This window comes from Parasteatoda tepidariorum, chromosome 1, assembly GCF_982258835.1.
Source record: "Parasteatoda tepidariorum strain Cologne lab strain chromosome 1, Ptep-v5.0, whole genome shotgun sequence".
Lineage (NCBI taxonomy): Eukaryota > Metazoa > Arthropoda > Arachnida > Araneae > Theridiidae > Parasteatoda > Parasteatoda tepidariorum.
In genome coordinates this window covers 120,941,531-120,966,171 of record NC_141755.1, presented here as the reverse complement: position 1 = coordinate 120,966,171, position 24,641 = coordinate 120,941,531, and the positions used below count along the sequence as shown (strand labels likewise).

The following is a 24,641-nucleotide window of genomic DNA, read 5'->3' as shown; positions in this document are numbered from 1 at the left end:
CAGCAGACCCAATTTTGAGTTTAAGACTACCAATGTTCAGCTCCGCAGTCGTGATTTTGAACCCAATCCAGAAGACAAGGGAACTCCTGGATGCAATCTGGATCATATAGGGAGATCCCTAGATCATATAGGGAGAAATTTGCCTTTGGAGGTCTGTTTGAAGGAACTAACTCGCATTTGTACTTTATGGAGATGAAAACCTCTCGTGGTTAATCTGACAAGAAAAGGGAACCAACAATCTGTCCATTACAGCAGAGGATTTTTTACATCAGCTTTGTGGTGGCCCAACATTGATTGGAATCAATAAACTTTAAAGCATTACATACATTTTTTAATAATTTAGAAAATTTTGGATATTCGAGATAATAACCAGATGATTTAACACAAAATTTTTTAATTAAAATTTGTAAGATAATTAATAAATTTTGACAGTCTAAATATAATTTATTCATGTTGTACTTTAAGCTGGGAAGGTCTTCATTTATTTGCGTTCCTAAAGCAAACATTGAATTTGATGGATAAAAATTATGAGTTTGAGGTGAAAAGCGATAGAATAATTATTGATTACATTAGGAGAGTCAAAGCTAATGAGGATGAAAAATCAGAAACTGAAATTCCTGATAAAAATTCAGATAATTTAAATTTGTGCAATAAAGAAATAGTGGATGAAGAATAAAAAAATTCTCGAAGGGGAATTAAAGTTAATTTCTAAATATTGAACACATATATGTAATGAACAATATACGCTGTTAAAAAAAAACATGGATTCATACATATTTTTCTGGAATCCATGGTTTTGTTAACAGTGCATATTTTTCATAATCAGATGTCTTCAATATTTAGAAATGATACTAAATCACAATCGAAAATATTCATCATTCATCCCTTTGCTCTTTTTCTATACATATAGTGCGTGATAATTACGTGATTATAGTACATGATCTCAAAACTCACAAATTACTGTCAACATATATTATTAGATATAATAATAATTTTTTAATCATAGAAGATGTATTCTTATCAATCCACAGGGTTTATAAAAAAAGATTTTACAGTATCTAAAGAAATTTTAAATAAGTAGTATATACCTTCGTACTTAGTAGTGTAGTACCTAAAAAGTTAAGTAGTAATATAAGCACAATGCTTATTAATAGTTTGTCACAAAGGCAATTTTAGTTAGTTATTGCATTTGTATTAGCAACATTGAAAATGCTTTACACTATTAAATAAAAAATTATCCCTAAAAGAAAGTACTTTTCCATTCCTCCAGCGCAGGCAATCAAATTGCCAATAGAAATTCACTAGGCCCAAGTAAATTCAACTGTCTTATTCTTTTAGGTGACAGTAATTTTGTTAAAATAATAAATAAAATAGATGAATTTAATCATAAAGTACCAAAAAAATTATTCTCATTCTATGAATTTTAGTATAAAAAATAAGAATCCATTACTTGTGTAATTAAAACTTCTTGACTAGCATCATAAATTTTATAAAAATTATTAAATACTAATCAAAAATAAACACATCAGTTATAAATTCGGTCAATGTGAATTTTGGGATTGCTTTTTAATATTGAAGGAATATAAAAATGAAAGAGGCTAGAGTAACACTTTTAAAAATAAAGTTCACACTCTCTTAAGGTTTTTATCTCATTAATTTACAATCAATTTTTTAAATAACTCATTTTATTTTATAACCGTAGTTGAAAAGCCGACCCGAATTTCCGGTTTTCGACTATTAATGTTCATTGCCATAGCCTTGTAATTTTGAACTTAATTCAGAAGACAAGGAAACTCCTGGATCGAGTATTGGGAAAAATTTGCTTTTGTGGAGGACTTTTTGATGGAGCTAACCCGCATTTGCTTTACAAGGAAAGGAAGACCACGAGAACCTCCCACGGATACACTGATAGCAAGGGGACTCTAACCCATGATCCGTCTACCACTGAGGATATTTCACGTCAGCATGGTGGTCGGTGCAAGCCGGATGCGGAATTCATATTGTCTTGGATTCGAACCTGGTTTCCTTCATTGGAAGGTGAAAGTTCTATCCCCTGAGCCATCACCGCTCTAAATAAATAACTCATTAAACTAACTAAACTAAAGATGAGCAATCGTAATTTTAAACATCTTCATTCAACATGTTTTTGATTTTTTTTATCCCTTTTATTTATAGACTATTGCTAAATGCAGTCTAATAATATTTCAAATGTAGTATATTTACACAAGCCTGCCAACCATCTACTTGCTTCATCACAATAGTCACTTCATGTAACTAGTGCATAGCATTTTTTTTTATAAATATTTTTGCTTCCTAATGTTTACTAAGTTAATGTGTGATAGAATTACTGCTGATTGATCAAAACTTTGAAATATATTTTAATTGATTAAAACAACAACAAATAATAAATAACATATTACATTTTAAAAATGGAATTTAATGTGAATACTTGCTATGATTCGTTGGTGAATACTTAATTAATACTGCTTTTTAAAGTCATTATCTAGTAAGTTAAATCTTACCATTAAATTGTAAGCTTTGAAACACATTTCATGGGAAAATTTTAATAGTAAATATATATTCATTGTTTAACTATAACTTTGAATAACTAAATACATAAACAATAAGTACGAAAAAATATGTTTTTTTTCCACCGTGTGCATGGTATTGGGGCCAATAAGTAAAAGTGTCACGCCGCTTATATGGCAGCATTAATCTGATTAATTCTTTTCAGGTTTTAAAATTAAAGAAATGAAAAAGGAAAGCAAATAAAAAATATTATTTCTACAAAAATAACATACTTTAATTTTTATACATAAATATACAAGGAAAAGTTTGAACAAAAATATTTAGTAATGATATTCAAACATTGGCAATTAAAATATTTAAACAAATTTTTAAAACAGCTCTTTAAATATAAAAAAAAAAAAAAAATCAACAGCACACCATCAATAGTTTGATTATAAATAAACCAGATTTTTAATCATATCATATAAAAAATGCAACCTTTTTGACAAAATATCAAAGTGTTTTAAATTTCAATGGGTTCTCTACTGACCAAACTGACCTGGTTTACAAGATGTGCTCAAAAAATTTCATGAATAGTCCCAAAAAATAAATAACTGTGCTGGATAGGTAGAACATAGCATTCATTCACAGACATAACGAGAGCTATGGCAACTAGCGTCTAAGTCATTACAGTTAAATGGAAGTGAACAGTCTAAGTGAGAAGGCATGTTACTTCAAAATGGAGATATGCATCAAAGTAAAAAATATTTTTAAGAGATTTAAAATGTCTAGAGGAAAATTGAAGTATAAAAAGTGTTTCCAGCAATATGAAAAAATAATTTTACCAATATTTTTTGGCAGTTACAAATCTGATATCAAGAGTGCATTCTAACTAATAGTAATTATAGTTGACCCTTGATTGCTATAGTTTTCATTGTGAATGAAAAAATAGGAGAAAACAACAAAGGAGGGTCAACATAAAATTTGAAGTAATGAATTTGAAAACAAATTAATAAATTTACAATAAGAAAAAAAATTTCAATTAAAAAATTTATGTATTTACTGTAAAAACATTTGCAATACAACACAATAGAAAGATGAATAAAAGTGTTCATTTAGTTAGTTAAATAATTTGAAAATCTTAGCTGTTTAAACACTCTCAACACAAACAATTATTTTTACAAGATTTTAAATAGGTTCACTTTCATGTTCTTTATTGTTTCAAAAGCTTTGAGGCCTTTTGCAGTTTTTGGAACTGACTTGTTCCATTTCACAGTCCTAATCACTTTGTCTGCAACCATTTCTCGAAACAAGTTTCAACATTTCCATCAACTGATACATCAAATGTAATGTTTATGAGAGATGTTTTCCTTAAACAATAAAAAATCCTTATTTTTTTTCAGCATTAGCATCAAGAGTTGTTTTTTCCCCAGAACAAAATAACTTAAATATTAAAATCGATAGAATTTTTGATAATTTAAGTTGTGACAAAAATATGCTTCAGGCTTTTATTTTCTGTCTCAGTAATATATTGTGTAGCAAATAAATAACGGTACTTAGGGATTATCCCGTCGACCTGTCAATGCTAGCGAAAATGCGCAAGTCTTGTGGAGCGATCATAATGAAAAGCAATTTCCAAAATAAACATTCTAAGCACATTAAATTTATCAAATAATAATAATAAAATGATAACAACAAAAAATGTAAGTGGAAAAATACAAAATAAAAAAGTGCATTAGAAGGAATCAAAACAAAGTAAAAACATCAATTTTTTTAAAATTACACATTGAATTCAACGAATTGAAAATATGCCACTTGACTTTCTTCGGTGCTAGATAAATCCTAAATTCGAATCATTTTGCAGCGGAGTAAAAAAAAAAAAAAAAAAACAGTATATTTCAACAAACTAACTAGGGTAGTCAAGGATTACGCAGTAAATGTGATAAAATTTGGGGTTATAGGCGCAGAAGCTAATTTTTGGTGATAATATTGGGTTTGGTGAAAATGATCAACAGGATAATCCCAAAGTACATAAATAATTATAGTTCAAAAAGTTTTTGTATACAGCAAAAATAATTTTAATCAATAATAAAATTTTAAACAATCAAATTATAATTTTTTTTCACAACTGTGAGAAAAAACAATTGGCTCATTGGCTTGAAAAAATCTAACAATTAATTATAAGTTCTTGACTGCCAGTGACTTATTTTCAGAGAACATTTCACTAGAAACAAAATCCAATAAAGATTATTGTTGATAAGGAAATAAAATATTGTATTTTGCATAAAAAATGCCTTTAAATTAATTTCAAATTAGAATTGTCAGCAATTTATTACACTTCATTAAAGTACTTAAAAAATATGAAAGACAATTAATGACAAATTTTTTCTTGTTATTATTTACATGTTGATGGCTCAGGCACTGAACTGTCAATGTTAAGAACTGGGGATTAATCCCCAATGGTGGTTTTAAGCCCCCCCCCCAGCTTTGATGGAAACCAGCTTGTATGGGAAGTAAAGGCGGCCAGCACACAATGCTGACCATATTGACACAATCAAGCCGTTGGTCAGAAAATTGTGGATCCTTAACACCCATGACCCCCTGGCCCACAATGAACTGTTGTGAAAATGCTTTTGCTCATTTGTAAAAGGAACATTATTTTTTTTTGAATAGGAAAGATTCGTTTTAGAAAAGTTACATTTTTCAGAACGCAGTCACGTGTTACATACATACAGAATATTTCCATGACAAATTTTGAAAAATTAGTATTTTTTCACGATTAAAATACAAATAAAAAATTTGATTTTAATGCCTTTTGTTTCCTTTCACTTGCATTATTCTGTATTTTCTTAAATGAGCCAATTATTTTTCTCCCTAATACAGTTTTGTAACATATAAAACAAACATCATAAATTATTCTACAAGAGCCCTCAAAATCAAAATTTTCTCTGAAATTTAAAAGTACATTCACAAGTGCACTTAAGAGCAAGACACAGAAATAAAAATTTTATTAATAAACTTAAACTCATTTCTTTAAATTGTACCATGAATTAATGAGAATTAAATATTTATGCTCCATACTGATATTTCAAGGCCAACTTTCGAAACATCTGTTATTCAATATGAAAATACAAAGGATAAAATTTTGTATGTATTATGCACTTCTGCAGCTACAAACTACAAAAAAGATTTTAATTGAATCAATTTTTTGCTACATAAATATTAAATTTAAGTTTTGTTGTCAATGCTAGTGGGATCATTAAACATTTCAGCTAGCATTTAACATTTAAAATAATAATTCTCACCAAAAGTAGCTTCTGAAAAATAAACATCTGAGATTATGAAATTAACTAGTTCTTTGACTGCCAAACAAACAAAAAAAATTTATTGTGTGCAAACAATTTTAATATCTTATAGGGAGGTCATGCTATAAAACATTTAAAACATTTAAAACCTTTAGCTCTGATTAAGGTGTTAATAAAATCATTAGCTTAATGAAAAGTAGTTGTATTTATTTACTTATTTAATTTTTTTAAGGAAAACAGATCCAATTTTCTAAAACAATTCTGCAAACTTCTTATATCACATAAGACCTTCTCCCAAAGATACTTTAAATGTAATTTTTAGTAAAACTAATATATTATGCAATTTAGAAAAATGTAATAAATATGATGGTATAAATAATTTACTACACACAAAACTTTGATTTAAATCACACTTCTTCTTTATATTGTTGCTTCACCAAATTCCAATAAAGACCTTTTTTTTGACAAACTACTATGATTTCCAATCTACAGAAATGAACACAATAAATTAACATAAATAGATAATAAATTGTTTAAAATGTATATAAATTTCAAAAAAATTATTTTGTCTGAAAATTCAGATCACTGAAAGTAAAGCTTTGTTAATAAGAGCTTCTTTCTTAAACTAACTTAATTTTTTGACAATTTTTCAAAGAAAAATCCATATCTGAACTACCTTATATATATTTATTCTTAAAATGGTACATGGTAAAATGATACTAAAAATGTTTTATAATATTATTTCTGAATATCTTTTTATTTTTATAGAAATTATATTTTGGAAAAAAATAAATAACTGAGCTAACTAAGAAGGATTACCTTCTAAGGAAGACTAACTTCTTTTAAAATGAAAGAAATATTGAAAATTGTTTCCCACACAATTCCATTTTAAGATCATAAACAGCGAATATGTATTTTGAAAAATTTAAATGCTGTAGAAAAAGATGAAAATAAAAATTTATGTTGCATAGCTACTGCTGCTTTGGTAACTTCATTTCTCCAGCAAACTTGATAACATGCATTATAAATTTCAATGGAATAATAAATTTTACACACATTTATTCATGTGTGGTTAGCTCACTTCTTGTAGTTTCTTCAAATATCTAAGTATTGAATTGAAAATAATTTTGAAAAATTTCTTTGAAATGTAGTTATATTAGTTGTCTAATATCCAAACAAAATGTAAAGAAACTTACAATACACAAGAGGTAATGCTTTTTTCCAGAAAATTAAAATTTTTAAGATAAATTTAAAATTTTTGAAATAAGTTTAGGAAGGGAATTAATTTTGAGCTATCATATTTATTAGTATAATTATTCTTATTATAAGATATTTTTCAAAGATGAATAAAAATCTTAACGCCAAAAAAAAAAAAAGAATTTTAAGAATTTTAAAATTAAAAGTTTGAAATTAATTTTGAAAAAAAGTTTGAAATGAAATTATTCACGGGAACCTTAAAAATGACCAAATTCTGAAACATAATTATCTAAGGATATTAACAGCACTTTATGAATAAAAAATAAAAACTATAATTAAATTATCCAAAAGCTAAACATCTTGTTAGAATAATGGAAGCACTTATTTCTGAAAAGAAGTAGTTACAATAAAATGAAAAAAAAAATTAACGAGTTGAATCACCATTTACAGTATAATATTCATAATTTAATCATCATTTCTTTAAAAGTTCTATTTTTATTTTTAGTGAAAGAGTCAATCTAATTATAATCTTTTAAATATTTATCCTGTTTTATTATTATTAGAAAAAAAGACTATTTCTAAAACATCTTAATTTTTTTACAAATTGTAAGTTGCATTACAAAAAACATGCACTCTAACATGGCTTGTTATTACACACTCCTATTCTTAAATATTTTTAAAAATAAAAGAAACACATGTAATTAAAAAAGGAAAACTTAATTTCAAGAAGTACGTTAAAAATTTTCAATATATTCTTTTAACGTGAAACTTCTAAATATTTTTATAGCAGTGAGTTTAATAACAAAAATATTTACAGTGGCATTTTAAAGCTTAAACAAAATGTTAATTTTTTATTAAATATCATCTAGCCTATGCTAAGAAACTACTAAAATCAACACAGATATTTTCTAAATAACACAAATTTTTTTCCAACTTATGTTTAATATTTACACATAGAACAAAGAATACAGATTTTAAATTATTAAAATAACTTTAATTGTAGCATACCTCAACTATTTGGCCTCTTTTTACTACAGCAATGAAATCTATATTTTGGATTGTACTCAAACAATGAGCTATCACTAGCACAGTATGACCTAAGCAAATAAAAAGTGAAACATTTTATTCAAGAAAATAAATTTGTCAATTTTATAAAAACTAAAAGCAAACACATTTTTCAAGGAATTTGATTAAATTTTATTTTTATAAAGTTTAACGTAAAAGTAACATGTGCTTAATTATATATAGCTTACAAATCTTATTCTTTGATAGTCTTATTATTTTCTATAGAATTTCAAAGTTTAACAAAAGCTTTGAACTCTTACAAGCAAAAATTATTAATTCATAACAAAAATTGGAAAGAAACTCTCGGGTAAGAATATATTTTGTTTAAAAATTTTCCTGATGATATAAAATAAAAATGCAGAAAAAAGTTTTCAAGATAAAGTAGACTACAAAACACAAACCAATTTAATTTGACTCAGTATAACACATACAATTAAAATAAAATGTATGAGTTATACTGAGTACTTTGCTGTTTACAAAAATGTACTAAAAATAATATAATTACAAAGTAAAAATTATACAAAATGCACACTTTTTATAAAATTTTTTATATTTAGAAAACTTAAATTATATAAAAATTTGATTCCATTACCTTTAACAGCATAATCTAAAGCTTCTTGAACAACCTTTTCTGATTCTACATCTGAAGCACTAAAAAAATTGAATGATTGATACAAAACATTTATATACATTATTTTACATAAGAAAAATTAAAGTCTTTAACAAATTAAGTTCTTCTGAATATTAGACAAGAGAGTTAGAACAAAATGAAAATTTTCATAGAAGAAATTTGATGTATCAAAACATATGAAAAATGTTTGAAGAGCTCATCAGCTATTTCAGAACCCTTTGATTAAAAATTTGAAGGGTATCACGAGAAATTGAAGATCTGTTCTATTAAACTTAACATGCTTCCAGTTTTCAAAATATAGGGGAGAGCATTGTACTATGGCACAAACAGCATAGCTCGACCATCAACTAGCGACTAACAAAAATAACCTGACATAGTCCTTTCCTTAGCCACTAACAGTTAGCATATAGTATCTAGCATTATAGTGAGATTTGTGGGAGCTAGAAAATAAAAGGAAAATTTTTATTGAAAAGTAAATTATTATTTTTTTAATTTCTATTCTTTCCTAATTGACTAGTATTAAAAATTAAGATGATGTATCGAACTTTTAATTGTATTCTACTTAATGGTATGATAAGTTAATCTGAACAACTAACTGTAAACACTTTTACATGCCATATTTTTTTAATTTTATTGTGTTGTACCTAGGGACTGAATTGTTAAAACTGGAATGAACAGTATCAGTTCCTTTTAAGAAATGAAACAATATACAAAAGAGATGAAGAAGAAATAATATGTAAATTGCATTCACACTAAGCAGCATGGTCTTCAGCTTGTCAGAAGCAATCACTAAGTACTCTGTGCATTTCAGCATATATGACCATAGCCACCAAAAAATAAGGGTGTTGAGATCACCAAGGTCTTTTAATGACGTCACAAACAGTGGTGTATAGCTGATAAGCGATTAGCCGCCAATTTCAAATATTTGTCAACAGCAGTCCCGTTTGCTTGTCGGATATGTCGTTACAAACCACTATCAAAAATACATATAGCATTATTTTACAACTTTCAACAATGCCATATGCATGTGTAGTTCCAAAATGTAAAGGGAACTAGAAATAGCGCCTAAAGTATCAGTTTTTATGTTTCCGAAAAGTGAAGAAAAGAAACATAGATTAATGGATAACGAGACAGTTATCAAATAACTGTTAATAGTCGAGTAAGTGTTTATCTTTTATATTTTAATATACGGTTTTTGCAGACTTCATGATTAACTTTTTAATGACATAATGAAATAAGTTGTATTTAAGAATTACAATGTTTTGAGTATTGTTAGTGTAGCAAATATTAGAATATAAAACTATCAAAGCATTCGTACTTTTGCAAAACTTTTAGACGTGAAATAAAACAAATTTAAACATCATTAGTCTTGTTTAAATATATATATATAAACAAATATCAGGTATCATTAAAGAGTTAAAATTTTTATTACTTAAAAAACTTGTAAAAAACGCTTTAGTTAAATTTTTTAAAGAAAGAAAAATGTTGATTGGCACTTGAAACTTATTTATACATAACGATAGCTTACGATGAGTGAAATTTCATAAATATTCAGAATTGGATGCAAAAGAACTCCAATGCATAAAATCATATTAATAAAAAAGGAATTTAATTCATTGTCAGACATTTTAATTTTTGAGTTTGCTCCCGATTAAATGAGCTAAGCTCATTTTATACCCATTTTTATGTTTATCTTATAAGTCTGGAAGAGTTTATGTAAACAAGCTTTAAAACAATTATATATAAGTTTCCCAACAAGCACACGACTTTTGGGCTAGTGAAGGGACAATGTCGGCTCACCTAAAGTGCCATTACGGCGGGCTTTTCATTGCCGTATCGGTTCCGTTAATAAAGTGAAATCTGGGCCAGAATGAGGGCCAGTGCATGGCATTTCTGGCAAAATTTTCGGCATCCGTTACGGGCCCTGCATTAGTTCAGCATCAATTATACATTTTTACATAATTGCCTAACCGATGCCGAAAGATAAATCCAAATCCAACAATGGCGTTTTTATCTGCCGAAAATGCTTTCAATCTCCCTTAGTATTACCATAAATGCCTATTTATTTTATAGACAATTTTTGCAACGGCTGGTTTCTTTACCTTAATTGCCAAGAACGGACCTTCATTAGGGACTGATTGAAAACCACCTTTACCTTTACTGCCAATATTGAACCGACGTTTATTTTGCTCCGGCAAGAACGTGATATAGAATTGCCATAAGCATACCTTTAACAAATTTATGTCATCAGTAGCTTTTAATTTAATTGCCGGAATTATAATGACATTTTCCCAAAATCGGCAAATATAGAATGCCGTCACAACCGTAAATCCCCCATCCTTGCCACCTTTAATTCTCGTTTATTTTAATATTTTGCTTATTTTTTTTTTCCTTATAATTTTATTTCACTGGAGCTTTTTTATTGCGTGCTTTATATTTATGAAGACTAGGCTTTGAAAAATATGATTAATAAGTCTTTAAGTAAAAGATGCGTAACTCTCTCGCTTGTCTATATATATATGTATTAGAATAATTATTAGACTAGTTACATGTATTTATTTTCAAGGTTTAATTTTTCTCTTTCAAAGTTACATACTTGAAATGTAAACTATACTTTTTTCAGCTTTGGTCCTGAAAAATTATAATTTAATTTTTCAGAACAAAAGCTCTGAAACCTTAGTTATCTCTCCATTTATATATATACATTGTAGAAATTATTTTCACTATTTTGTTAGAAAAAAAGGATAGTAAAACTGAAGATTATTATTTGCTTTAAACTTTGGAAATGGAGAGACATTTATTTTCCATTTAATGTATCATTTAACGCTTGCAACGCCAATATTCTATGCTAGGCTATTGCAACTAATAGCAGCTTTATCATTTATTGTGCTGCCCTAAATTACACACTTATTATTAAAGATTTATTTCTAATAGAAAAATTCTTTAATTGTTCTTAATTAAAAATTTAATTAATGTTGCATGCTAATTCTGCCTTAAGCAATTTTTTTCTTTTTTTTCGTAATACATTTAAAGAATTCTGACAAATTCATTGAGTTTGTTTAAATTAATGAATTTAAAAGAAAATTTATTTCATGTTCGTTACTTATTTTTAAAATATATCATTTACAGTGCATAAAAATCGCACAACAGTTTAATTTGGTGTACGATAATTTTTTTTTTTTTTTTGTCAATAACTTTTTTTTTCTTTGATAAACCTTGTTTTGGTTTTTGAATTATAAAATTATTTTATATAATATTCATACTTATTTCTTTGTTAAGTAACATTAGTTTACTTCAATATTGTAATATAAAAATGAAAGTTTTTACATTGTATTTAACTTTTTGATTACATCATTGATTAAAAGCAATCAAATCGAAAAAATGAAAAAGAAAAAAAGTATGCTTAATATAATGCTAAGGAATGAATTCCAAATATTGAATAATTATTTCCTTCTTTGTATTCATATTTTTCTTATTTTATAGGAAAAGTAATGTATACTCCTTTTTAATATAGAAATAAGATTGCAAAATATGAAAAAACAGAAATTTTTTAATTATTATTTCTACAAAATATTTTCTTCTGCTAGTTGTTCTGCTTGTATTGATCTCTTCATTCTTCTGGATCTTCCACCATCACGATCACCCGCCGATCTTAGCCATCTTTTTACCACATCCTCCACAACATTTTGCTGAGTTTTTTCAAACAACTTGTTGCTCCTTAGAGATCCTGTAGAAACAATTGAGCTTATTAATGGATTTTCATTAAAAAAATTAATTAGCTTCATAATTTCAAAAATTTCATTTTACAGGGAAAAAAACATACTAAGCAACTTGCGTTGTAACTGCTGCACGCTGTTTATTTTAAATTCAAGATTTAAAAATAAATTCATAAAAAGTTAGTAATAAAACACATTTTCTTTTTTTCAAAATACCTCCTCAAATTTTAAGTGAAGCAATGATGCTCCCTTTTCTTTTAAAATGAATTTTTCATTAAAATACATATTATGAAATTTTCAATTTGCTTCCTTAAAAGTTAATATGTGCTTTTCTATACCTAAAATTAGCTTTAAAACAGAGGGAAACTCCTGTATGGACCTTTTACGTCCTCCAACCCAGTTCATTTCAGTGGCCAGTTTATTTGAGATTATTCTAGTGAGTATCCTTCTGACTCCATCAGCGGTATCCTTTCCTCCTAGCAATCCAAGAGTGAAAGCCTAAAAAACAACAATAACATCAAAAAATGTAAAATTACGTTCTTTTTTTTAATTTTTAAAATATTGCTCTCTCTTTCACTTAAGCCATTGTAACAAAAATATTAGAATTTTCAATACTTTTGATCATAAATTTTACAGAATAAAAAACTTGGCTAAACAAAATTTAATGTAGAAAATAAGAGATGAATTAATGATACCTTAATATCTCAAAATACGAATACTTTTTAAAACAATTAATTTAAATGTTTTCCTGAAATGAAAGGTAATGTTTTCAAGAATGAAAAGGTAAATGGTCACTGAAAACAGTTTATTCACATACTATTTATATTAAATCAGAAAGCACTTTTACCTTAAAAATATAAATTTCATTTTAGAAATGTTATTACTCACTACTTAATTTCTAGACTTAATTATAACTAGATCTTCTGTTAACCCTTTGACTAAATGTTTATTTAAAATACTTTTTTTTCTATTTTTTATTATTTTGTATTAATTAAAGTCAAAATAAGTGAAAATTCTACATTTAGCCTTTTAATATTTGATGGATATAAAATACATCATTAGACACTGGTATCTTTTTCTGTGTTAAGGCAAAATTTTAAATACACGGTTTTCTTTCATTTCATACAATAACTTTCCAATTTCAGTGATTTAGATCTTAGAAAAACCATTATTCCTCATTGAAATTTTGTTAATTTACAATACCCATTATTGATAAACGCTTAAACATTAATTTAAAAAACATCAAACTACTTTTTGTTGATTTTATATTTCAATATAAATACAATTTCGATAATCTAATAAATTTTTCTTAGTAACTATTTTGACTATAGTTTATAATTAAAAAATACTGAAATACGAAATATATTTTTGCTCGTAATTACAGTCTCAGGAAAAGAAATAAATGAATATGGTAGGGACACACACGCACATTTGTGCCCCATTTGTATCATAGGGTTAAAAAAAATTTAAATAGTGAGAGAACCATACTGTGTCTGCGAAAAACTCTTCACTCTGTAACTTTTCATTTAGAGTTCTTAAGTCATACAAACTGGCTGCAGGCTCATCTAAGTCACTGACTGTTTGGTGGTGGGGAAACATTTTTTGAATAACAAGAAAATTGTTATCACATTTTTGGGGCAGTCGAGCATGGGATTCCATCAGCTTCTTCAGTATCTCTATAAAGTAAATTAATATTTAGTTCTTATAAACTAGCAGCTTTGATATTCACTTTGAACATTCTATATTAATTTTAAAAAAACTTGAATTAAATATAAATGATAAAAAAGGGAGTATTTTCATGATGGTTTGTAAACTTCAACTACTGATACAAAAGAAAAAAGGATTTTTAACTCATATAGTTTTTTTTTTTCTATAGTACCACTCAGTTCTTAAGCTAAAATAAGAGACTGACAAAACATAGTATCTAACTGGTTAAGGAAAACTTCTGCGAAATTAAGATTAGAGTCTCAAATATGAAATTTTTAGTTATTTTAAAAATATATACTGGATATACTTGTTACTGTTAAGTAAACTTTGAAATCAAATGAAACACATATCTATGTAAAGTAAGGAAATTAACTCGAATCACAAGATATTTTAGTTGGAAAGTTTCTTAAAAAATATTTAGAAAAAAAGTTATAAATTATAGAGATATTACCTTTAATCTCTACACACGTATCGCATTTTCCAACAGAAACTCTTGGTGTGGATGCGTGGTTGTGCCTTGGAGTCATATCATTTCCACTGTAAATTCTGAATTCATCCTCCATGTCTGCATCCACAGGCTGCATACTCAGATCAGTATCTACAGACAACTCCCCAACATCGCTATAAATTTTGTACTCTTCCAGCTTACTCTCAGCCTTACCATAATTTCCTGCAAATATGGAATTTTTTTTTCTTGTAAATAAATTATGATACACCTACACTTGAACAATATTTGAAAGTCTTAACATTTGCATTCATGATATCTCACTTCCTTATAATTAATACATAAAATAGTTAAAGGGAGAAATATTTTTCTTTACCGAAAAAAAAAAATTACCAAAAAACGTGAAAACTTATTTTAGGTGATGATAATATGAATGAGATAAAGAGAAGAAATATCTAAATAACGATAAAGAATTTGATCAAATAATTTGAAAGTGATCAAATAAGATGATGAAGATAACAGTAATTATAAATGTAAAAGGGATAAAGATTAATTATAAAAAAATAAGAATTATTAAAATAAGAACAATGTAGAATATTTATAATGTTTCAATTCTTACTTTATTGTAGAATGAAAATTAAACAAATTACTTCAAAAATGCATGCCATAGAATTCCATTTCCCTTAGTTATTACTCTACAATTAAATTCATACTAGCGTTCGTCTCTATTCTGTTGTATTTTTTGAAGGATTAAAAGTTGTTGTGGGTTAAAAGTCAGTGAAATGAAAGAAGTCAATTAAAATGCAAAATCTGTGCCATAATACGTAATTTTTACATGTATATCTTTCTCTTAATTTAACAAAAAAAAATTATGTAATTTGGCAGAAAACTTTTAGTTATTTTATTACATGCAAATTTTCTAGAATTTATTCTAATTAGAACAGAGTGTTAACCTCATAGAGTTATCAAATAAATCATTAATTGAAAGATTAATAATTATCTTACGAGTTTGGAAGACAATGTTAATTTTGAATATCTTCCAATTAGGCTGTGGGTCCACTCTCCCTGTTATAGCTCTTTTGAGTTTCGAAGAATCTTTGTAAGGAGGCCATAAGGTAACATAGTTGCCATTTACATAGGAAATCCATTTATTCACCACTATAGCTAAGCAATCCTTGTCGTCTGGAAACTTTACCACATTATAGTGTTTTCCTTGGAGTAAACTGTAAAATAGTTAGCAGTTAACTTTTTAAAAATGAAAAATATGAAAAATTACAACTTTTCATAAAGAATTATTCATGGGCTATTGAACAGAAGTGATTAATAATTACATGCGTGTACAGCCATAAAATAAATTTCTAACTAGCTTGCAATCTGTAAATCAATAGTTTTTCATAAAACTAAATAAATAATCAAATAATTACGAAAAACCATTAATGAAAATAATTACTCTCTACTATTCAATACCTCAAGTGTTTCTGTTTTTTCTTTCAAGTAAAACTTCTTTCTGAAAGTTGATTTATTATCGAAAAATACAATTACTATAATATTAATAATACTAAGTTAATTTTATAAATTTATTTTACCCATTTAGAAATAATAAACCACCAGGGAGGGTAGAAAATTGAAACTTTTAAGGTTTGAAGTGTTAGTTACGTTTTCAGAAAAAAACTAATTTATTTATTTTTTCCAAATATTTAAAAATATTACTGTAATTTTTCCCTATTTTGTCATCGCTTTTCGGCAATCATCAAATATTTATGATAATTTTTAACTTTATTTTACTTGCGCAGTTTTTAAAATTTAAACAAAATGAAAATGAGCCTGTATCTGATTTTGCTTAAATTGCCCATATGTAATGTATGGCATTTCAGTACGATTTCTGTTACGAAAATATCAATATTTTTTTAAATAATTTGTAGAAAGCAAATTAATAATACTATTTTTTTTTGTAAATAGCAGATGAGAATTGATAAAATGTTGCACTAAATATGCAATATGCATGTTCACTAAAAAAATGCTTGATAACTGTTAATACGATACGAATAAATATAGATTAACATAAATTGTCTATTATTGCAGATATTTTACAGAACAATTTGTGGAAATTTAGTTCTGAAGTCAGAATTGTTAATTTTAAAGACTTGCACTTTTCAAAAGGATAAATGATTATTTTTTATTCAATTTAGTTCAATCCAAGTCAATATTGCTGCATACATATAAGATTTCAGTTTTTAGTCTCCGTATTGGGAAAAATTAATTTGCAAAATACGATCGGAAAAAAACCCTCTAGCATTTAGAACTGAATACAACAGAGTTAATAAATGGTACTAATGAATGAATACAAACAAAATATCAAATCAATAATACTAAATTTATTTTTAAATTACTAAATCAGGATTAATGAAAATGTTGCCTTAAATATACAACTTTTACAAAAAATATACATTTTCAATCAGCAAAAAAATTGCTTGATAATTGTTAATGCGAATAAACAAAAAATTCATAAGAAAGCAAATATTTTACACCACTATTTGTGAACTTCTAATTTTGATAGCATAGTTCTTAGTGTCAAAAATTTACACATTTCAGCTCCATTGTATTTAATTTAGTTTAGCGGAGTCAATTTTGTTACATACATATTCCAATTTAGTTTTCCTTTTGGGAACAAATTATTTTTCAAAATACAAAATACTTATCAGTTTTTTATTTATATTTCTCGAATAATTTAATGAGATTGTTGTACCTTAAAAGTGAAAATTTTTTGAAGCGTAATGACAATATAACATTATTTCAATTTCGAATTATGGTTTGACCAATTTGTCTCCACAGAAAAAATTAAGTTCAAATTAGAGAATTAATGTTATGCTAATGGAAAATTTCATAATTTAAAAGTAAATTTTTTGATTCCATTTTTTTTGTAAAACTATTCAGCAGCTGTATTTTTTGGACATAGGAATTATTTGACCGAAATAGTTTGAATAGTTATTTAGTTTCTTTTTAATTAAATATTAATTGAAAAATCGAAAACAGTTTGCATTATTTTAAGTTCATCATTAAATAACAAAATGCAAAATTTAAGCAGAAATAGAAGAATAATGAAATGAAAAGTTTCAAAGATATTATATTTTTAGATTTCAACTTTTCTAAAGTTTGGCTGTATTTTGTTACAATTACAAGCAATTTATACAAGAAATTTACAATGAATTTTGCAAATATTTATTGCTTTATTAAATTAATAATTTATAATTTATTTATTATTATTAATTTTACAAATAATCAACATTTTCCAAATAGAGGCCCCTTCCCTGTATTTTGAGTGTCAAAAATACGTATTTATTCATAGATAGTATGTTTTTGTATCTGATTTTTTACTTAATTAGTTAGCACTAATTAAACATATTTGAGATTACCCTTAACAACAATTAGGATCGACAATCCGATTAAACACAAGTTATCCAGGGTGATGCCTTTTTCGATGTTACACACAAAATTCTAAAAGTGAGATTATCATATTACCCAAATTTTAGAGAAATCTAAACTTTATCTATTGAACATAATTTAAAGAAGACCACCCTAACGAAATTCTTTATAAATATCAGTAACGCTTTCAACTAATATTTTATTTGTCATCAGTTGTTTCACATGTTTCAGTTAATCTTTTATTTGTGTTTTACTGCTGATTTAATTCATATATATACAGTCAAACCCAGCTATAGTGAACCTTCAAGGGACCGAAATTTCGGTTCACTATAACCGGGAGTTCACTATATCCGCTCCGAAAACAATTTTAACTAATGGTTCCGAACTCCTTCTTTTTATTTATACATTATTTAAATAAATGACAAATAATGACTGAAAATGAATACGTAGTAACAAAAAATGTGTTAACTTGCTCTTATTTTTTACTACTCTTCATCAAACAGTTATCTTGCGTGCAAAATAAAAATTAGTAATCTTTGACTGATGCAGGGAAAATTGTCCATACATCTGCCTGGGTTGGCCTTTGTTTAGGAATAGAAAAGTGAGATAAAAGAAGCAAACAAGAAAAAATGCTTATCGCTACATTTCACTTTATAGATGGATTTCAAAATCAGTATTTATTTTGAAGTGGATATTTCAAAATTTTTAAAAAATATTAGTCTAAGACAGAAAAAAGTTCATAGTATCCAACTTCCTCACTTTTTTAGTTCACTATATCCACAAAAAATAACAATATACGTGTATAGCAAGGCACGGGACCGAACATTTCGTTCACTATAATATATATATATATATATATATATATATATATATATATATATATATATATATATATATATATATACGATTTGCAACTTGATAAAAAATAAACATTTCATCAGGGTTTAAATCAAACAATTAACAGCAACATGAATATGATTATACTGAAATAAACAAATAAACAAATGATTTTTTTTCTTCCCTAACTGAAAGTCTGATAGTAAAAACGCAAATGGTTTAAAATCATTTAAGATATTACGTAAAGTGCGAATGTACAATAATTGACTACATAAATTTTCTGCCACTAACTACTTTTGATTAATCTACAGAGAAGAATTTTATTCCAGAATTAAACCCTCTGTGAAAAGGAACCAAATTGGAAGCATATTCCCCCGATCGACGTGTGTTGTAAGCTTTTGTCTCATTCTGATTGAAATAGTCAAATATTGTTGAGACATTGCGAAGATTAATTAAGGAAAATATTGTGTAAAAGTGTTTGTCAAAAAACGACTAAATTAATTTTCATAAATTTTTTGTACCAAAACTAAGATAAGGGATAGAGTTTGAAATTTGATTTAATTTAACAAAATGGCATAACTACAGATGATTGCTCGTATGTTAATAATATCTATATTTTTTTTCAGATGCAATCTAATTTCCTTAATTTTGATGTCATTATAAAGAAAAAAAATCAGAACAGAACTGTGTAATTAAGCCATTAAAGCTTTTAAAATTTATTTTTAAAAAATTTATTGAAAAAATTATCTGGAAAAAAAAATGATAAATGAACAACTCTGTGTACATAGTGAAGCCATTTTGTTAAATTTAGCTTAAAATAACATTTATAAATTTTTTTTTAACATAACTCTTCATAAGCTATTAACATTCATAGAAAATGAATCATGTATGCTATATGAAAAGTGCATTGGTCAAATATGAATATAAATATAATGTAAATTAATGTAAAACTATGCTATTACTAATACGAATAGACCTGATAAAATAGACATGAAAAACTTTAGTTTTCAATGAGAGAAAAAAAAGTTTATATAATTATGAATATTTTAAAGAAAAATAAAATGTTCAGAAGTTGCATGCGAACAGAAATTTAACTATTTTTCAGTATTACTCAAACTAGTCACAGAATAGACTCGGGAAAAATAGTTGATTATATTGATCTGAAAACAAAACATCTCAAATGCACAATGCAAAATTTCTCAAACAAAACCGACTATGGGAAACGACATTTTACTAATTAGATAAAAATAAATAATAATTTGATGTGAGCATTTTCATAATTTAGGATCCGGATTAAAGAATTCAGCATTAAATTAGGAAAATACTTTTATCAAATCATTATTTAGATTCATTGTTTAGTGATGGCTAGACAATATTTAATAATAATCAAGTGGAAATTTAAACTTTAAACATTGAAATTTTGTAACAATTCAGAATTTACGACTAATCAAAAATTTTTAAAAATATTCTACTTATATCAAAAGTCATAACATTTTCAATCAAAAATCATAAGAATAAGATTCTGGTTAGGTTAGTTTACTGTAGGATAATAATATTTCAAATTTTAAAAAAAGTAGAAGAAATGAATAATAAAGAATTTATAAATTTTATAAAATTAAGAAGCTTCGAACATTGCAAAATTAAAAATACAAAAAAAAAAAAAAAAAAAAAAAAAAAATACACTTACGTTTGAGAAGAACGGCTCATCTTTTAACCCAAAAGATTATAACGCAAAATAGATGGGCTGAAAAATAGAATTTTTACAAAATTGGTAAATCACAATATTCATCAGAGTTATTATGAAATTAATATATGAATTTTCAATAGAGTATTAAAAGTAAATTATGATGCTTAATTTAAATTTATTTTTTAAGAACAGAATTAAGTCCAATATTTTTTTTTCTCCAAAGTGTATAAGCAAATGCAAAATCTTTTTCTTTGAAATTTATTGGTTATCCATGTATGATTATCGATTTTATAGTAAATATTAAGGTATCGATCATTTTCTTTATAAATAATTATGATTTAAATAAACATAATAAGTATCAAGTTGTTGTTTTCTTTAATAAATTAACTATTAAAAAAGGAAAAAAATATTTTAAGATTTGAAATTCGCTTTTAAATAAGGCAAGTATTTTTTAATCATAACTTAAAATAATTAAATAAAGAGATGTTTTTCTTTCAAAATGTTCAAATATAATTTTATAAAAAATAATGTATGAAAACTTCAAGGAAATTAACTTCAAGGTTTGTCGAAAAACTAAATCTGAAATTAAGGAAATAACAATAAAGTAAGAAGTGAATGTTAATAATCACCTTCCTGTTATAAAACAAAGTATAATGTGAAATACATTAACAGTACTCATATTTTAATTTGAATAATATTGGAAAAATTCACTTTCCTCCTATTCAAAAAGTTTTATTTCTTGATTTATGCAAAAACATTAAAAATAAAGTATTAACTCTGAAAGAAACAAAAATTTTAAACACATTGTTTAAAACAGCTTAGAAAATGATATGAAAAATACTTCGTTATATCAAAGGAAAAATGAAACTAAAGCTTTAATTTTTAATTCAAAACCTAAAACTTTGTAAAAGAATAATTCTTATAGCAAATAACTTAAAAGTTTGTAATGTTCTTTTAATAAAAATTTGTAATTAGTTATGATAATTTAATATAATTATGATAAGTTAAGATTTAAAGTTTGAAACAAAATAATTGATATAAAAATGCTACTTACATTTTCACTGGATTAATAATCGTAGTGGCTAAAGGTCGTTATAGCTTGCGATTTAAGTCGTGTTACCAGTCCAAAACTTTAAAAAGCAATGAGTTCTACGATGGTTGGAGGTTATCTTTTAACCTATGGAGATCTTGACCACTAGCAATGCTGGAAAAAGCGAAAAACTCCCCCCACCCCTAGGAAGTCGTGGCGACACATCTGGAGGAGCGTCACTAATTGGTCCAAGAACAGACGTCTCCTGAAGTGAAAACTAGCCCACTGTCCCCCATCTCTTTTTGAAGTAAAAACGAACTAAAAACCTTAAATATAATGAATTGCGACAATAAGAAAAATTTTATTGTCACAGATTGTATTCATAAACATTTAGATTTAAAAAAAATCCTGATTTATTCAAAGAAATTTAGTTGTAAAAATCAAACGTTTATTTGAACAATTCGCAAAATGAAACTAAATGGCCTTTGGATTATTAGTTATTGGATAGAAATTTATTGGTATTTGTATTATAAATTACTTGTCAAATAATCTATTTCGAAGAGTATTTTATACTATCGCGTGAGAGTTGTTCGAAAAAAAATAGTTTTAAAGTACACCCAAAATTGAAAACTTTTCGGTAATATATTAAAAAAAAATACTATTTGAACAAATTTAAATGCAAAACTATGTTTTCTCTACACATGGTAAAAAATAAAGAGTACTTTTTATTTCTTTGTTAGATTGGAAAACAAAGTTCGAGTTCGCACTGTAGTGACAGAAAAAGAAAAAGATCAGAAAAAGAAAAAGAAAAAACTGTAGTGACGAAAAATATTAAAATGTTTTATTACAAAATATTAAATTGTATACCTATGGAGAAATAAAACTATAGCTCCGCTTTACTTATCAGATTTCTTACTCTAAATAAAATATTAATCTAAAAAAAATTCCTTATTAAAAAATGTAATAAAATTACTTTCACTATAATATTTTTACAATATAACTTTATTCTATTCATATTTTAAACATTTAGGACCATTGTAGTTATTTTGTTGCACATTTTATTATTCATCACATACAAATAAAATTATAGTTACCAAATATTCATTTATTAGTAATTTCAATCTGAATTCGCTAAAATCCGCGCGCGCGATCGAGTTTATAAAAAATTTGTTTCTATGTATCTTTCGGATTTTTAAAGGAAACGAACTAGTCTCAGAAAGAGATAAGTGTGTTTTTTAAATATATACTAAACATATAAGTATGATATAGTAAACTAAAAAAAATTGATTGATTATTATCAAAGGACCATAAAAGAACTGCTTATGAGAATAACTATTTCAGTCTTATTTCTGCCTTTTCTAAATGTATAATTAATTATGTAATGAATTATATAATGATGGAAGTTAATGAAATGATTCTTTGTAAAATGTAAAACATAATATGTCAGGTGATTAGATTTGAATTACCAATAGACACGTTAAGAATTGGAATTTCTAGAAGCAATGCACACATTCATGGAATGAAATGCTTATACCTTTTGTAGCATGTGGCATGTTTATTTCTACTTTTAAATGCATCAGTTCTCTGTACATCTTAGAATGTACCAAAAATAATTTTATTTTTATTATATTTTTAGCTTTTGAAAGGGAAATAATGAATTTTAAGCATTGTTTTCTTTCGTATTAAGCATTTCTTGTTCATTCCAAGTGTATTAATTGAGATTTTAATGAGCGTGCAGAAGTGCTTGTTAATTAAAATTGTTAATAGTAAATTGTGGGATTGCAATGGCTAAAGGTACCCTTTTATTACAATTAGAAATTTTGTAATTTTTTTATTTTTTTTAATCTGACAGAAAATTGCGTAAGGGCTTCCTGAACTTCTTCCGAATCTTGGTCGCGTGATTTGACATACTCTGCGCCCCTTTAGTTTACAATCTAAATAAATTATATGCTATAAGCGGAATCTGTATGCATATCACACATGATTTGTTTTTTTTAGATGAGTAATGTATTGACATTTTTAAAAAAATTTAATCGCATAGTTCATTTTTTCCACTTATTTTATTCATTAAATTTCGTTTGCAAAAATAAGATTAATGAACTATGTTTCGCATTATATAATTTTGTATAAAAAGTTAATTTATAAAACTAAGTTTACAGTTTCAAGAGAGCATTTTGATTTAATAATTTAAAAAAAAAATAATATTTAGAAATGAAAAAATGTGGAAAAAAACCTACTTAGAAGGCATAAAAATAGTTTTTTTTTCTTCCCCAAATGGCCTTTAGCTGGTCCCAATCTTGTCCTTCATCCTGATTAGCATTTTACTCTTAACTCACATGGTTAATTTAATTTATTATCAAATTTTATAAACAATATTTCTTTACAAAGTTTCAGTATTTGAAGACAATATTAGGAATATTGTTTATTTATAAGTCAACTTTTATACAAAAACTTTTACACATAAGCAGGGTTTGAAAAAACCCGGGGATTTTTGAAAAAACCCAACCCGCCCGGGTTTTATTGAAAAAACCCGGGGAAAATTGGGTTTTTTCATTTAGTGCTCATAAACTTTAAAATTTTATTGTGAAAATATTTTCATTTAATAGTGTTGTATAAGTAAAAACTAAAATTTCATCTGACTTTTACCTCTAATAAAATTAAACAGCAATAAATATTTTGATCTTCCATGTTTTTATAATACGATTAATAAAAAGTGAAATTAAAATTACGTATAATTATAAAGAGTATCACCTACTTGTCCCATTTTCCAAATATTTAACCTCAGAAAAAATGACTGCATTTTTAGATAAATTTTAACTTTATAATTTCAAAAAACAATAAAAAAGCATAGCTTTTTGCTTATTTTTTTTTAAAACCAGAAAATAAAACTTCAAATTTGTTAATTGTTGTTTAACGTATCACTTAATAGAATTTTTTTTCTCGTGTGTTTTCAATATTTTTAAACATGATTAAAAGAAACAAAATAAATTGTATTCAAATGAAATCTTAAAAATAATATTTAAAAATTCTTAAAAGTAATATTTGTATTTTTAACTGTTTTTTAATGGTGATAAACTTTTTTCAAATAGT

The 24,641-nt window shown here is 26.0% G+C and overlaps 2 protein-coding genes across 7 annotated transcripts in view; both read right to left on the bottom strand.

Moving 5' to 3' along the window:
* Nucleotides 1-3,915: 3,915 nt before the first annotated feature.
* The window catches only part of LOC147816826 (mitochondrial potassium channel ATP-binding subunit-like), a 63,274-nt gene continuing 42,548 nt past the window's right edge, over nucleotides 3,916-24,641 (bottom strand). For all 6 annotated transcript variants that reach the window (XM_087151592.1, XM_087151584.1, XM_087151576.1 and 3 more), the window contains 3 exons: nucleotides 8,668-8,726; nucleotides 8,019-8,107; nucleotides 3,916-6,299 (listed from right to left, as the gene is read on the bottom strand). In XM_087151592.1, the coding sequence (XP_087007718.1) occupies nucleotides 6,234-6,299; nucleotides 8,019-8,107; nucleotides 8,668-8,726 (214 nt within the window). In that variant the 3' untranslated portion in view covers nucleotides 3,916-6,233. The remainder of the gene's footprint in view (nucleotides 6,300-8,018; nucleotides 8,108-8,667; nucleotides 8,727-24,641) is intronic.
* LOC107450402 (uncharacterized) lies at nucleotides 12,239-21,698 on the bottom strand. Its single transcript, XM_016066183.4, has 7 exons — nucleotides 21,576-21,698; nucleotides 20,522-20,578; nucleotides 15,580-15,797; nucleotides 14,581-14,799; nucleotides 13,911-14,098; nucleotides 12,761-12,920; nucleotides 12,239-12,433 (listed from the first exon to the last, which is right to left on the bottom strand). The coding sequence occupies exons 2-7, from the start codon at nucleotides 20,539-20,541 to the stop codon at nucleotides 12,270-12,272; spliced, it is 969 nt and encodes a 322-aa protein (XP_015921669.3). The 5' UTR covers nucleotides 20,542-20,578; nucleotides 21,576-21,698; the 3' UTR covers nucleotides 12,239-12,269.